General features: G+C 47.0%; 1 protein-coding gene across 2 annotated transcripts in view; it reads right to left on the reverse strand.

Moving 5' to 3' along the window:
* The window catches only part of THSD4 (thrombospondin type 1 domain containing 4), a 556,226-nt gene that overhangs the window by 528,721 nt on the left and 12,486 nt on the right, over positions 1-15,019 (reverse strand). Inside the window, exons 1-2 of one of the 2 annotated variants that reach the window (XM_082733854.1) lie at positions 11,650-11,741; positions 4,905-5,012 (exon numbers count right to left, since the gene is read on the reverse strand). In XM_082733854.1, the coding sequence (XP_082589980.1) occupies positions 4,905-4,933 (29 nt within the window). In that variant the 5' untranslated portion in view covers positions 4,934-5,012; positions 11,650-11,741. Of the gene's footprint in view, positions 1-4,904; positions 5,013-11,649; positions 11,742-15,019 lie in introns of those variants that run through there. The other variant, XM_082733853.1, reaches the window with a different exon arrangement.

Below are 15,019 nucleotides of genomic sequence, written 5' to 3' on the forward strand. Positions count from 1 at the left end.
ACTTCTTGAGGGAATGGTTTCTGATACATCTTTCCAACGAGCAGGCTCTGGTCGACACAGCTCTGGTGCCAGCTCAGGGCCAATGAACAGCCAGTGGATGCAAGAAGGGAGACAGAAGAAGAACCAGAGGGAGGGCCAGAGAGGCAAAGTGCTGCCGTCACGCTCCAGCCATGCAAGTGTTTTTCTAAGAGCATCCCAGAATCCTCTGTTGGGAAAATTAAAGAACTGGCAAAAGGAAGATGGTCCTAAAAAGAGGATTTCCACAAGTTGGCAGTTACGCGTTCTCGCCCCTGAGGGAGGGAGGGGGGCAGTGTTCCCCGGAGGCCTATCCATCCCCTTGAGTCCATACGGAATGGGTCGCTGGCAGCCCGGTGATCACACCTTGACTCCACTGAACCCTTTTTGGTACAGAATGTTCTAGCAAATCCCACAGTCAAGTACTGAGTGATGAGGACATGATCCAGGTACAGGGTTGTGCCAGGCAGAAAGAAAAATCAATAGCGTCTGAATGCCTGCCTTCATTTTATAGGTAGGGGTTTGCCAGGGCAGTCCTCCAAAAAACGATTTTATTTCCTCCTAGCCTCTCGGCCTACCATTCAGAGGACTCTCCTACCAGGCTTCCCTTAAAAGATTCCAGCAGGTTCTTCCCCGGTACCCTCGTACTTTTCGGCTCGCACCAGAAGAGCTGCGTTCCTACAGAGTCAACTATGTTCCCAAACCTGTTTCTGCCAGTGGCTCTGGAAGTCCCTACAAATATTCAAGCAGTCCACAAACCCATGAAACGGAGCACCAAAAGAAAGAGTAGTTGTTAGCTGTTTCTACAAAAATGAAGCTGATGACTTCGGAAAAGACTCGATAAGGCAAGTAGCCAAGAAAAAAAGCTGCTGGCAAATTAGGTGTGGATGAGACAACTGTAAATGATTAGGGGCAAAGATAATAAAAATCGAGAATCATCTGAACTCGGATTGCTTTGCAAATGTCTTTAAATTCTCACTCCACGTTAAAGAAACCCAAATGGAAACCCTAGATGATGCTTACGGGTGTGGTCTGCGCACGACGGACAATCAGGGGCTCCGGCTCAAAGAAAAGTCCTTGGCCCCACATCAAAACATAGTGAGTGAATGTACATGTGTTTTAAGTTAAAAATAAACTGTTAAAGGTGTGTGCGTGTATCATTTGTATGACTGTCTGCTTTAACCTGCTTTTGTAATTAACAATCCTCATCAGGAAAGAAAAATGTTCTACTTTCTTTTACACAAAAGAGAATTATTAACTTATTCATTCAATATTCAACAAATATTTATCAAGCATCAACTGGGTAGTGGTTTAGATGAAGAAGGCTTACTCAAAGTCTCTCCGGCCGTAACACGACGCCGTTTAATCCTGATCATCAAACCTGGGCCCTTCTCTTTTTTCTCCCCCTCCTCCTCCCACTTCCCTTACCCTCCTCCTCCTCCTCCACCTTTCTCCCCCCTCCCCCTCCCACCCTCCACCCCCTGGTCCTCCCCTCCCCCTCCCTCTCCCCCCTCCCACCCTCCACCCCCTGGTCCTCCCCTCCCCCTCCCTCTCCCCCCTCCCACCCTCCCTCTCCCTTCCACTTTTCCTTCCTCTTCCTCCTCCTTCCTCCTCTTTCTTGTCTTCTTCCTTCCCCTATTTTTCCCTTCTCTGCCCCGTTTCTTGGTCACTGGCCTGGGGACACAGACTGAGCCCACAATCCTTCCCAATGGCCATAGATCTCTCAATCTCCATTTTCACTGACCCATCCTACCTCAAGCATCACTATTTGGGGCATTCTCACACAAACACGTCTTCTCAACCCACTTCTTATTTCCTTTCTGTCTTCAGAAGCTGTTTCAGTTCCCCCAGAATGGCCGCCTTTCTCTTTCTCATTTCCTCAGTTCCTTCTGGTTGTATTTCTAAGTGAAGTAGCTGACAGGCATTACAGTAATATTACTTTGCTGAAGTGTATATCATGGCAAAGAAAAGCTTTACATTTCAGAAGACTAAAACCAGACACTTGACCTAGGGCCATCAACCTGTAAACCCCTTAAAACGATCCAGAACCCTACTTCATAAGATCTATAAAAATCACCGTCTACCTCTGTAATCTCTCTAATTACATCTGTATTTCTTCAAAACCTACTATTCAAAATAAGGATCACCGAGTCAACGTTGTTCCCTGCCAACTTAACCACTTGTCTGGCATTTTCAACTGTTTTGTTTTCCTCTGTGTTTTCATTTCAAACGTCAGCGCCATCGACTTAATACTAAAGCATGCTGCGAGGGACAGAATGAGCCCTTGACCAAGCAGACCTGCTCGAGAGAGAGAGTCCTCCTGGCTGGCCATGGTAGGTGGCCCTCCCCACTTGTACTCATACTCACTCTACAGAAAACTGTGTTTGCTTCCAGTCAATCACTAAACAAATACATAAAGTTGTAACACACACACACCTATTATATATATTTTTAAGGTGCATCATTTGGAGCAAGACTTTAAGAAATGTGTGTACTTCTGTTTCACGTAGTATCTCTTCTTCATTAGTCGTAACAGGTGACAAAGACCCCCTAATGTGCCATGACCAACCCTTTGGCCCAAATGGATTTTCCTTGCCCTGAATTTGACATGGCATCCAGGCTTGTCTCCCGCTCAATGACAGCTCACTAACAAGAGTTAAGGTTTTAGTGTTGTTTTCTGCCCCTGGGTTTAACAGTGATTCTTTTTATGACTGCGGACTCTGAGCAGGCCAGAGACACTCTTACCATGTTAATACTCAGGGTTTCTCTGTCTTTTTCAATGAGGGAGATGCTGGCTGGCTGCTTCTTTGTGGCTTGGCAAAAACTGGGGAGGGATTTTTAAAACCAGATCTCTGCCTATCAGAACAGTGAATCCCCTTAAATGGTCTTTCCTCTCAGGGATTCTCTTGGCAGCAAACTTCTTATTGTGACCTGTTTCCTCTTTAGGTAGACAAGTCCTCCAGCTTGTCCAATCGATCTTTATGTACTCGGTTGCCTTCATCAAAATGAACAAGCCCTTAACATCTGTGTGTGTTCATGTTGGATCATCTACCAGTGTTATCAAAGACAACTCACTCTTAAAGTAAACACAGCCCTTTGCCCAAGAGTATTTTTTAAAGCATTTATGCAAAAGTCACTCTAGCTCTGTTTTGTTTTTCAGATTAAAATAGATTCACAAGGCCTTAGAAACAATGCAAAATGGCTTATGAGTACCTGGCCTAAGGTACTCATGGAAAGCACCAGCTGAGCTCTTGCAAAGAATCACCCAACCTCAGAGCTCACAATGTGCTCTCTCCTTACAGTAGAGACATTTCTTACAAGGAAATGTCCTGCTGAGTCGCCCTGTTCAAGCGACCTCTTCGGAAGGACCCTAACGCGGGGGGCCTGATAAGACTTTCGGAGTTCCATCCCAGGGGTAACAAGACCACATCTAGCTTTCAACAACTCCCACCCTGCTCATTTCTAACCTGTGGGCAATTTCTCCGAGAAAATGAACAGCCTGGAGGGGAGTCCCCGGGCACCCCTTGAAGAGAGACAGGCTCCAACCACCAATCAGGTCATTACAAGAGGTTCGTTGTTTTTGCAGGGGCATCGGCTAAAATTATGAAATTCCATCAAGAAAAAAAACTTGGCAGAAGGGAGCTCTCCCAAGCAATGGCCTTCCTTGTGTGCCTCGGTGGCCACATTTTGGAGGATCCTCAGTACTTGTCGGGGCCTTTCTGATGGTGGCCAGACTTACACCTGCTTCCCACATGGTGAACCCAGCTTTGGTCACCCACTGCTCTTTTCAAACCGGTTCAGTATGTGACTGTGACCACTTCTCTATCCCCCACTGGGTCCTGGCACTCACACACGCTGTGGTCCTGAGCTGACCCAGTGACCCAATGGCATTGCTCACTGCCCTGTGCTTAGACAGGGGGCCATCGGAGCTTCTACAAACAGGATGCATAGCTCGTGTCTTGAAATACCCTTTAAACTACTTTTCAGGGGCGCCTGGATGGCTTAGTGGGTTAAGCGTCTGCTTTCGGCTCAGATCATGATCCAGGATCCTAAGATCGAGTCCCACATCAGGCTCCCTGCTCAGTGTGGAGCCTGCTTCTCCCTCTCCCTCTCCCTCTCCCCCTCCCTCCCACTCATGCTCTCTCTGGTGCTCTCTCAAATAAAAATATAAAATGTAAAACATTAACAAAAATTTTTTTTAATTAAAAAAGAAAGGAAAAGTTTGAAGAACAGACTCAGCAGCACAGACGGCAGGTCCAGAGCCGCAAGCTCTCCTCCCCACCCCGGCAGCGTGCATCCCGGAGTTAGCAGCACGGTCTTCCTACGCACAAAACAGAGATACTACTGCTCATCCTACTTAGCTCGCCTGGTTGACATCAGGATCAAATAGAAAATGCAGGTGAAGGTCAAGATGTTCTGAGCAGAAGGAACCAGAGAGGTCATTTTAAAGCACAGCAGATCAATGAAGTCAAAATCGGTACTGATGGGCCGGAGGACCCAAACTGTGTGAAGTTCTCCAGGTAATTCTAGTGCGCGGCCAGGATACAGACCCACAGATTCAGGAACATCTTTACTCAAAAATATAAATCTTAATCCTGGAGGGCCCCCTGGGAAATAGTAGAGCACAGAGTAGCAGCAAAGCTGCCTAGATCTCAGTCCGAGAACCTCTCCCCACAGCACACGGCTCCCTAGGGCTTGCCGCCCTCGTGAAGAGCAAACTCACCACACACACACACACACACACACACACACACACACACACACAGGGTAGCAGAGAGATCGCTGACGTGCAGACCCGTGAGGCCAGTAACTGCAGAGACTACACTGTAAAACTCAAATATTGAATTTCCTATTTTCCCGCTGTCTTTTTTAAAAGATTCTCCACTTACCTGAACGACCCCATGAAATGAGAAACCATGATGCTCGGCGTCCTGGAAGAAGCAAGGGCGCCTGTGAGATGTTACTAATTTTCCACAGATGGGAGTGGTGTCCGGCTCCTGCAGAAGGAACAACAATACAATGTTCAGCATCATTTGCTTAGGAAGATCCTAGAGCCTTAGTGGACCAATGAAACCAGAAGTGAGCAAATGGAAGACATTAAAACACAAATGTCACCGCCCAGTTGTGGTTACAAGATTTCCCAATCGAAATCCGATTATATAGGCACAGGAGGTAACAAATTTATAGAACACTTAGTACACGGGTTGATCCATAAAAGATGTTCCATAAATTACTATTAGTGCGACTGTCTCAGAGTCCGGCTCATAGCAGAGTTAGCATTGGGCAAAAGATGGCGTTGGAAATCTAGTTCCCTCTATGAAAGGCTCCGTGACCATAGGAAAGTCATCTCTCCTCTGTGTGTCTTGGTTTTCCCAACTGTACTGTACAGCTAAAAATACAGCCTAACAGTCAAAAGAAATGGACGGATACATGGCACAGTGGGAGGAGCCTTGAAAACACTGCCCTACATGAAAGAAACCAGCCCCAAGAGGATACAAACTACATGGTTCCATTTACAGGAAATGTTCGGAATAAACAAACCTACAGAGACAGAAGATACATTAGTGGTTGCCAAGGTCAGGAAGGTGGGGAGGGGCTCACAGGAGGTACAAGGTGTCCTCCTGGGGTGACAAAAATGTTCTCCAATTACACTGTGGTGACGGCCGCACAATCCTGTCAAGGTATTAGCAATCACTTAATCGTAGGTGTCAAATCAGTGAAGGGTACGCAATGTGAATTATATCTGTGATGCTGCTTTAAAAATGCTGCCTGAGAGCTGCCACCGGTGGTGGGGAATCAGGGAGTGGACACATGGGCTGTGCTCAGCCCAGCGCCTGGCACCAAGCGGCATACATCCTCAAGTCGCTCGGCCGACATCAATGCACAAAGAGGTCAGGCGACTCTACAACTGTGTGATCACAGTAAAAACACGACGGTAGGGGCACCTGGGTGGCTCGGTGGTTAAAGCCTCTGTCTTTGGCTCAGGTCATGATCTCAGGGTCCTGGGATCGAGTCCCGCATCGGGCTCTCTGCTCAGCAGGGATCCTGCTTCCTCCTCTCTCTCTCCCTCTGCCTACTTGTGATCTCTTTCTCTGTCAAATAAATAAATAAATCTTAAAAAAAAAAAAAAAAAAAAACTAAGACAGTAGAACCCCTTTACTCAGAAGCCCTTACTAAACAGACTGAACACCGTCAAATGAGCCAACAGTGTCAAAGGTAAATTATAAACAGCATCAGAAAGCATGGGATGGGAGGCTTGGCTGGAATGTAGTAGAACCTGGGCAGAAAACTCATGGCCCAGCCTCCCCTCTTCTTGCATCTCCTTTCAGGGAAAGGCAAATAGAAGAAGCAAGGTTTCAAGGGGTCCTTTCCAACAAAGCCAGTTTTCCAAAATCACTGGTTTCCACATTCTTCCCAGGACTTGAAATTTCCTTCCTCCTAGAAAAGGATGGGGTGGAGAGGGGGAGATAAATTATAAGGACTTAAGAAAAGACAGCCATGAGAATCAGAACATTCCATTTCCAGGGAAAGATAATCAAGATTTTAAAAGTTACCACCAGCCCTATCTGGGTCTGTTAAGAAAGGAAAGCCTCTTAACTGTAATCACCCCTAATTAGCCATCAGCAACTCATGAAATTACTCATGGCATTGAAGACCCTCAAATTCTTGGGTCTCAGCCAGAAGTCAGCTGAGATCCACCAGGAAGAAGGCCAACAAGTGTAAACTAGAACAGTTGAAACTCCTCTGAATCCAAAGCAGGGTCGTGCTCTTGGCTGAGGAGTGGTTATGTGCGAAGACAGGATTTGACTTGGGAGGAGGACAAAATCTTTGCCGAGCTGCTAGTAATAATCAACTAATCAACAATTATTTACTTATTATGAGACTCAAGGAAAGGATGAGCGAGTGTAGTTCTGGCTTTATAATCTAGCTTCGGTAGATAAGATTTAAGGACATGGAATTGTCTGAGGAAAGGATAGTGTTATCTAGAACAGCACGGGGTAAACAGTATTATCCAGAGACCCTAGGCACAAATCAAGCTCGATACACCATAACCAGCACGACCCAGGTTTGAGGCCAACATCCTCGTTCATGAACCAGCTGACCTTCGGCATTACCACTCTTGTCTCTCAGTGTCCTCATCTGTAAAGTGGGGATCCTTTTCGAACTACCATAGTGTTGTTGTGAGTATTAAATATTAAGACTGCATAAACTGGGTGCTGGACACACACACACACACACGCGCGCACGCGACACCGCAGCCATGGTCTCTGTCCTCAAGGAACGGAGTCCAGATGCCGGAGGACTACATACTTTAACTACATACTTTAACCACGGAAACTGAAGGAACATTACAGTTGTGCTAAGCACCAGGAAAGAAGTCTAAGGTGCCTCAGAAAGGATACCGGGCACTGGTCAGGGAAGGGTCCGAATGAGGAAGTGACATTTATGCTGGGGCTTGGTGGGTAGGCAGGTGTCAGCCAGGTGCAGAGGGGACACCGCAGGGGGAGGAAGCCCTGCGTGGACAGGCGTGGGAGGACCAGGGAGGAAGAGGGAAGCCGTGTGGTACAACATGGCAATGGAAGGCGAACGTGAGAGGACCCGACCCCCTATGGAGAGCTAAAATCCCCAGCATGTGGTAAATGAACCTCTGAGGGCATGAGGGAAAGGGAGTGCCAATGATGACATCCTCCAGACTTCCAGTGGATGGAAGTAGCAAAACCAGGTGCCAACGGAGCTTTTCTGGGTTTGTCAGGAAAGGAAGGGTGATGCTGAGGAAAGAAGATGTGTTGCAAAGAAATGGCTTCCAAATCTGACAAGTCAGCCAGAAAAACAGCTTAAATTATCAAAACAATTTGAAAATAGATTTATAGTCACTGCTAAGAACTGTGAACCCTGTCCTCTCTGTGTATTTTGCCTTCAGACATTTGCTGACAATAGAATGAAGCCATCATGATTAGCGTGTCATCTTAAAATGGGATTTCTTTCATCTTTATCTTATCCTTTTATTCTTTTTTTTTAAGATTTTATTTATTTATTTGACAGACAGAGATCACAAGTAGGCAGAGAGGCAGGCAGGGTGGGGGGAGGGAAGCAGGCTCCCTGCTGAGCAGAGAGCCCAACGTGGGGTTCGATCCCACTGGGATCATGACCTGAGCTGAAGGCAGAGGCTTTAACCCGATGAGCCACCCAGGCACCCCTCCTTTTATTTTATTCTAAGAGAGAAGAGAGAACATATGGGGGGGAGTGGGGCAGAGAGAGAATCCCAAGCAGACTCCACACCCAGCACAAAGCCCAATGTGTGGCCCGATCTCATGACCCTGAGATCAGGATCAGAGCCAAAATCGAGAGCCAGATGCCTAACTGACTGAGTCACCCAGGTGTCCCAATCTCATCCTTTTAAAATGTATATTTGGGATGTATGTTTTATGTGGTCATATCATACATTAGTTAAAAAAGGATAATAACCAAACAGTACCCGGGACTTACACGTGTAAACATTTTTTACCAATGGAGGGTGCAATCAAAACCGTCTGGAGGCCACTAACCTAGAATGATTTTTAAATAACTTCTTAATCGGACTTGATTCGCTACTTTTTTTTTTAAACATTTATTTAATTTATTTATTTGACAGACAGAGATCACAAGTCAGCGAGAGGCAGGTAGAAAGAGAGGAGGAAGCAGGTTCCCCGCAGAGCAGAGAGCCCCATGCGGGTCTCGATCCCAGGAGCCTGGGATCACCACCTGAGCTGAAGGCAGAGGCTTTAACCCACTGAGCCACCCAGGTGCCCCGCTACTTTTATCTCATGGTATGGCTGATGAGCTTGTCCAGCAGAGCTGGGAGCTGCTCTGTTTCCTGGGTTCACTTGTCCTTCCATGATTACTGTGGTGTTAAATCAGTCCCACTTTTCAAACTGCGGGTCACAACCCCTTAGTCTGTCATGGAATCAATTTTGTGGGCCATAACCTACCCTTTTTTTTTTTTTAATTTACTTCTTTATTTTAGGGGAGGGAGGGGCAGAGAGAGAGATTGTCTAGCACACTCCCCGCTAAGTGGGAAGCCCAACACAGGGCTCGATCTCACAACCCTGAGGTCATGACCCAAACCAAAATCAAGAGGTGAGGCTTAACCAACTGAGCCCCCCAGGTGCCCCATAATCTGTGCACCTGAAAGAGAAAAGTGAGAGAACAGAGAAGCTCACGGTGTCCATCGCATACGGGGAGAGTAACCGCGCCTCGCTACAGATCACGGAATGGTTTAAATGCCCTTGCTCAAGAAGACCAGAAGTCATGGCAGGGTTCTAACTGATCAGGCAGGATAAAATCATGAAGATGAGGCGAAGCCACATTATCCAAGCCCCCGAAAAGCCACACCAGGAGAATTTTGATGAGTTGGCCGAAAAGAGCCATTGTAGGTTCTGGACCAGGGAGGTTTGATGAGGGAAGTTTCCCGAAAACTCATCTGGCAACACTGTGCCAAGCTAGCGAGCTGAGGAAACATGCTCTCTGTGGAGCCGATTCTGCTTTTTGAGGTTTGCTTCTGTTGATTTATAACTTTTCTTGACAGTGATCAAAAAACCCAACAATCAAGTTCCAACATACACTCCCTGGGCGATGAAGGCCAGACCCTATCTCCTTTCCATAAAAATACTGCAAGAAGGCACAAGAGTTGCCTGATTCAGGTCAGGCTAAAGTCACAGTCCCCACACACCAGGAGGAAGTGTCAGGGGATTCCAAGGCTTAGTATGGTGGAGACCAAAAGAGCTACGACAGGTCTAACCTGGGGCAGAAAATGCTTCCGGATCCCAGAAGAGGCCATCGTGCCCTGGATAATGGCACTGTTTTGCTGCCTCTTCCCCAGAGGCCCACCTCTGAGGATCTTTCCTTCCCGTTCTCTTCATGGCCTGACCAGAACTCCTGGAAAAACCCACCCGATTTCCACATACCTTCGAAGAGAAGGGTCTGCTCAGCCTCTCGTGTCTGGTTTCTGAGAAACCCACTCCAAGGCCACCCCCCAAATCCAGGGTCAAGTTCCACTTCCTTGCTTTCCTCCCACACTTGCGCTTCTCCCTCTAGAACTCCGCACAAACAAAACCCCCACTCCCTGTGGCAGGGGAAGTGACTCACCCCAAGAATGAGGACCAGGGATTCCAGGAGGCAGTTTCAGACACTCAATAAGCAGTGGGGGCAAGTCTCAGAAGCTGCCCTTTCCTTTGTGAAAGCCACCCCTTGAAGGTCCTGACAGAATGAGAGCCTCAGGATTGGGCCTATGTTTAGCCCTATCCTGTCATTACCAACACCTTGTTCATCTCCGCCATCATTCCTGCCAACTTTCTTCTCACAGACCGTGGCCAGCCGTTTTCATGCCTCCTGACATTCTAGTTGTCTATGGATGAAAGTACCAGGATGTAGGCTCCCAACATCGTTGTCCAATCCACGACTGTCTTCCATTATCAGTCAAGGGGAAGAGGAGTCAGGAACCAGCTTTTACTAAGCATCTGATATGGGACATGAATCATGCGATTTAATCCTCACAGTAAACCTGAGGCGACAGGGTAGGTGGTGGGTAGGCCTGGGGCTTGAGCACAGATCACCAACACCAGAGCTGGTCCTCTTTTCATTCTATTAGACTTGCTGCCTCCCACCCAGCAGAGATTCATGCTCAACTAGACATTTAGTAAATGGATGGATGGATGGTTGGTTGGATAGATGGATGGTTGGTTGGATGGATGGATGAATGGATAAATAGAGGGAGGGAGGGATGGATGGACGGATGGTTGGATGGATGGAAGGTTAGTTGGATGGATGGATGGTTGGTTGGATGGATGCTCCCCTCAGGGACTGGGTGTGCCTCCCCAATTTGCTGGCAAATGAAACACTGTAAGACATGAATATTTACTGTGCCATGAGCATCGTTTAGAGCAAAGCAAACCAAGATGAGCCACTTAATAATCTATTGTTTCAGATTATAATAATCATGAGGCTGAGGATGCTAGCAAACATCTACTCAATGGCTACCATGTGCCAAATGTCATTCTCCATGCGTGATATACCTTAGCTCATTTTATCCTCACAACCACCTTATGAAAGGAGTACCATAGGGAAATGGAGGTACAGGGAAGTTAAGTCACTTTTTCAAGCCAGCCAGCTAGTAGGTAGGGGAGTTAGGATTCAAATCCAGGCAGCCTGAGGCCAGATTTTATGCACTAGATCATCATTTGACACCGCCTTCTAACCCTCATCCAGACAGGACTGGCTTAAAAGATCAGAACAGAGACATGTGACTTTCACTTCTTAGACAACAGGGCCCAGGACTGATTTCTCTCTGCCCTTGTGGATACTCAGTCAACAAATGGCTGCCCTAGAACCAGAAGGAAGACGGTGACCGCCCCCCCTCCCCAACAGACCTGTGCTGCCTCCACGGAGGGCGCGCCCCTCCCAAGCCCTCTGGTGGCTGTCATCCTGCCCCACAGCCCCACAGCCCTTGCACAGAATCTCGCCCGGGGCAACTGGGTATTCAGGCCAGGGTCCCAGGAACCTCCCAGCCAGGTCCAATTTCCAGCCTCTTCTAGCGGGGCGAAGCCAGCCACGAGAACATTCCCCTCCCCATCCTCTGTGCTCGCTCTTGCGTCCTACCCCCTTGCAGGGCTTGTCCTTTCTTCTCTGTCCTAGGCAAACTCAGCCACATAATTCATTTCTTCCCGAGACTCCATTCTGCAAACTGCTGGCTGACCCGGACCAACCTGCAAACCCACAGAATCCAATTTAGGAAAAAATGTTTGAAGAGCCATTGAAACTCCCTGGATACTTTCAAGCAAACACATTACAGCAGGCTTGGTTACTCAATTACTAAAACACCTACCCCTCCTTTCTTACCTGGAGGAATTGTTAATCAGCACAGATTAGTTAGGGATTTCAATACAAATTGCATCATTTTCATGGTCATTAACACTGGTGTGGTTTACATTTGTTTTCAGTCCTAAAAAAACGTTTCCCAGGTAACTAAGGAGAATATTCAAGGTCAGAAAAATCGGGAAGGCAAGAGATTTAAAATAAATGAGCCATTTGTTCCTGCTTCTGTACAAAGTTGCTTTTTCAATTTCAAATAACACAATACTATGGATCACAGGCAGAAGATCTTTTCTTTTCCCCAAATATTACGTAGTCATTTGATTACAGCACTTGATAAACGTGGTTAAATGTCTTTACTTCCCAGTAAGTCTCCAGCAGAACTCCAGTCTAGCAATTGTCACAGTGTATCACTGTGATTTGCATTTGTCTTTCACCCTTCTAACACAGAACTAAGGAAGAGCAAGGCTTGTTTTTTACTTTCTGAAGACTAGAACAGCGCCTGGGGCACAGTAGGTGCTCTGTGATGACAGAAAGAATTTACGTTCAGTCTCACTTGGAGGGCTTTCTCTCCAAGTGATCACACTGTGTTTCCAAGCTACTGTTGCCCAGCCCAGGCCCTGAACAGCCACTTTGCTTCCATGGTAATTGTTAAGCCTTTCTGAAATTAACATTATTGATGACAGTCCCCAGCCCCCTCCCGAAGCATCCAATATGCAAATAAACAGCTGTGATGGGCTGCTGGCCACCCCTACCTAGGGATCAAAAACACCCAGAAACAGACCCAGCCCTCCTCCCCACTCAGGACTCCATCTCTCCCCCAGCACCCTTTGCCAAGAGCAGTTTGTAATCCCCACATTGTAGTTATCAAAGGAAACAAGATCAGACTCCCACAGCTGAGCTCTGCCTGAGAACCACAGACCGGCTGCCCAGGACCTCTCCCAGATGATCATCCAGCTCATTCCAAAAACCAGCTTAGTCAGAGACAGGTGGCCATGGGACTAATGGCAGCTTTGGCTCAGGCTGAGCCTTGGCTCCTTCTTCCTGTCGGGGAAGGAGAGTGGACCAGATGCACTAACTCTAAAAGAACAGATTCCTAGAGGGCAATTACCTCATTCGTCTACAAAATGGGTCCAGGTGAGACTTCAGCGCTGGGAGGAAGATAGTGCATGTGGTATTTTTCCAGGAAAAAAATTCTCTATAAAATTAGGCATGTTTATATATGTTCTCAAGACAACCCTAGAAGGTAGGTGCCCTCGACCTCTCCATTATACAAGAAGGGAAGCTGAGGCTGTGAGCAGTGAGGCACTATGTCCGCAGTCCCAGAGCTAGTGAGTGAGCGGCAGGATTCGAATCCCGGCCACTGGAAAGCAGTCTCTCCCGACTCCTGAATGCACTCCCTCAAATACACATTTCCAGGAAGCTCTCGTGTTCACACTGACCTAGTGCACAACCCTCAGACTGCAGCATAGGCCTCAGCAGCACGGAGCCACTGTGTGTGAGGCTATGTTCCGCACTGCTCATGGCAGGGCGGCTTTGGCCTTGACCTGGAGATGTCCTCAGGACCCACACGCATTTGCCTAGCCAGAACACATCCCGGCTTCGTACGGCTCGGTCACCACCAATCAGCCAGTCACATGCTCTGCCCTCAGTGCTTCTGAATATCGAGGGGAAAGGAGTTGCCTTTTTTTTTTTTGCTTGGCTCTTGGGGCTTCTTCTGCATTGACATCTGAATTATGTCATTATTTTTTTAAGTGATAGAAATCTAGTCAATGATTTGTAGCAATCACTGCTGTGTCGTGGATGCCGAGAGGTTCCATATGTCTTCACAGAAAGAAGCAGAAGCTTAGCAAATGACTCTTACTTCCTTTACACAATTCTGTGATGGGCCGGTATTAGGCAAAGCTGAAATCAGGTGCTGTGATCAAAAGATTACGATAATGTGAAACAGACAGCCATGTCATGAATTAGGAAATATACTTAAGGAAACCAAGAGAAGCAAGTCACTGGAGTCAGAGGTCACACAGAGGTCAAGGGGGACAATACAAGGGCACTGGCTGTAGAAGAAAGAAACTGTTACCATAGCCTTTTTCTCTAGTGTCAGTGGTCATGCAAATCTGTACTCTTCCTGTCTCTTGTGTCTGCTTTGTTGATGCTCCCTGTGACCCAAACCAGGACAAGAAAAAGATCAACCGTAACTCAGCCTCTATGAATGAGCTGTGCATGCAGGGAAAGGACTCTGGACCTCTCTGATCATTGTCTCAGGGCTCTTTCCTCTCCACTCCATCTTCTACCAGGATCAACCCGCTCCTCACTGAGGTCCTTACAGTGTGTCTCTGATTTCCCTGTGAACCTTTTTCAACCATCAGATGGGCATGTTTCTGGGTTCTCTACTCTGTGCCACTCACCTGTGCGATTGTCCCACTGCCAACATGACACGGTCTGGATCTGTGTAGCTACTGAAGCCTTGAAACCTGGTAGACAAATTCCTCCTACTTCATTTTTCTTCTGCAAAATTATTTTAAGAAGTCTGACTACAATGTACCATGGTATGGATTTCTTTGGGTTTAACTTGTTGGAGAGTCACTAAAGTTTCCTGATTTCTACGGGTCTGTACCTTAGCCTAACCCCAGGAAGTTTTAGTGCACTGAGTATTTTTCAGTCCCACCTTCTTTCTTCTGCCTTAGGATTTCACAGACATTATTAGAGTCCTACAGCTCCCCGAGGATCTGTCCTTTTTCCCCCTTCCCCTGTCTGTTTTCTCTCTGTGGCTCAGATCCGGTCATTTTTATTGTTACATCTTCAAATTCAGTGATTTTTTTTTTCCTCTGTCATCTCCGTTCTGCGGTTAAGCCCATCCCCATGAGATTTTATTTCAGTTATTTTATTTTTCACCTCGAAAGCTGTCATTTGATTCTTCTTTATGTCCGCTATTTCTCTTCTGAGACTTCCTTTTTTTTTCCTCCTTTGTCTCAAGCATGTTCATTGCTCCCTGAATCATTCTATGAAGCCTGCTCTAAAGTTTGCCAGATAATTCCCACATCTCCATCATCTTGGTGTTGGCCTTGATTGTCCTTTTTCATTCAGTTGGAGATCTTCCTGGTTCTCGGTGTGATGAGTAATGTTCAATCAAAACCTAGATGTTTTAGGTATCATG

Source organism: Mustela nivalis (genome assembly GCF_964662115.1).
Source record: "Mustela nivalis genome assembly, chromosome: 6".
NCBI lineage: Eukaryota > Metazoa > Chordata > Mammalia > Carnivora > Mustelidae > Mustela > Mustela nivalis.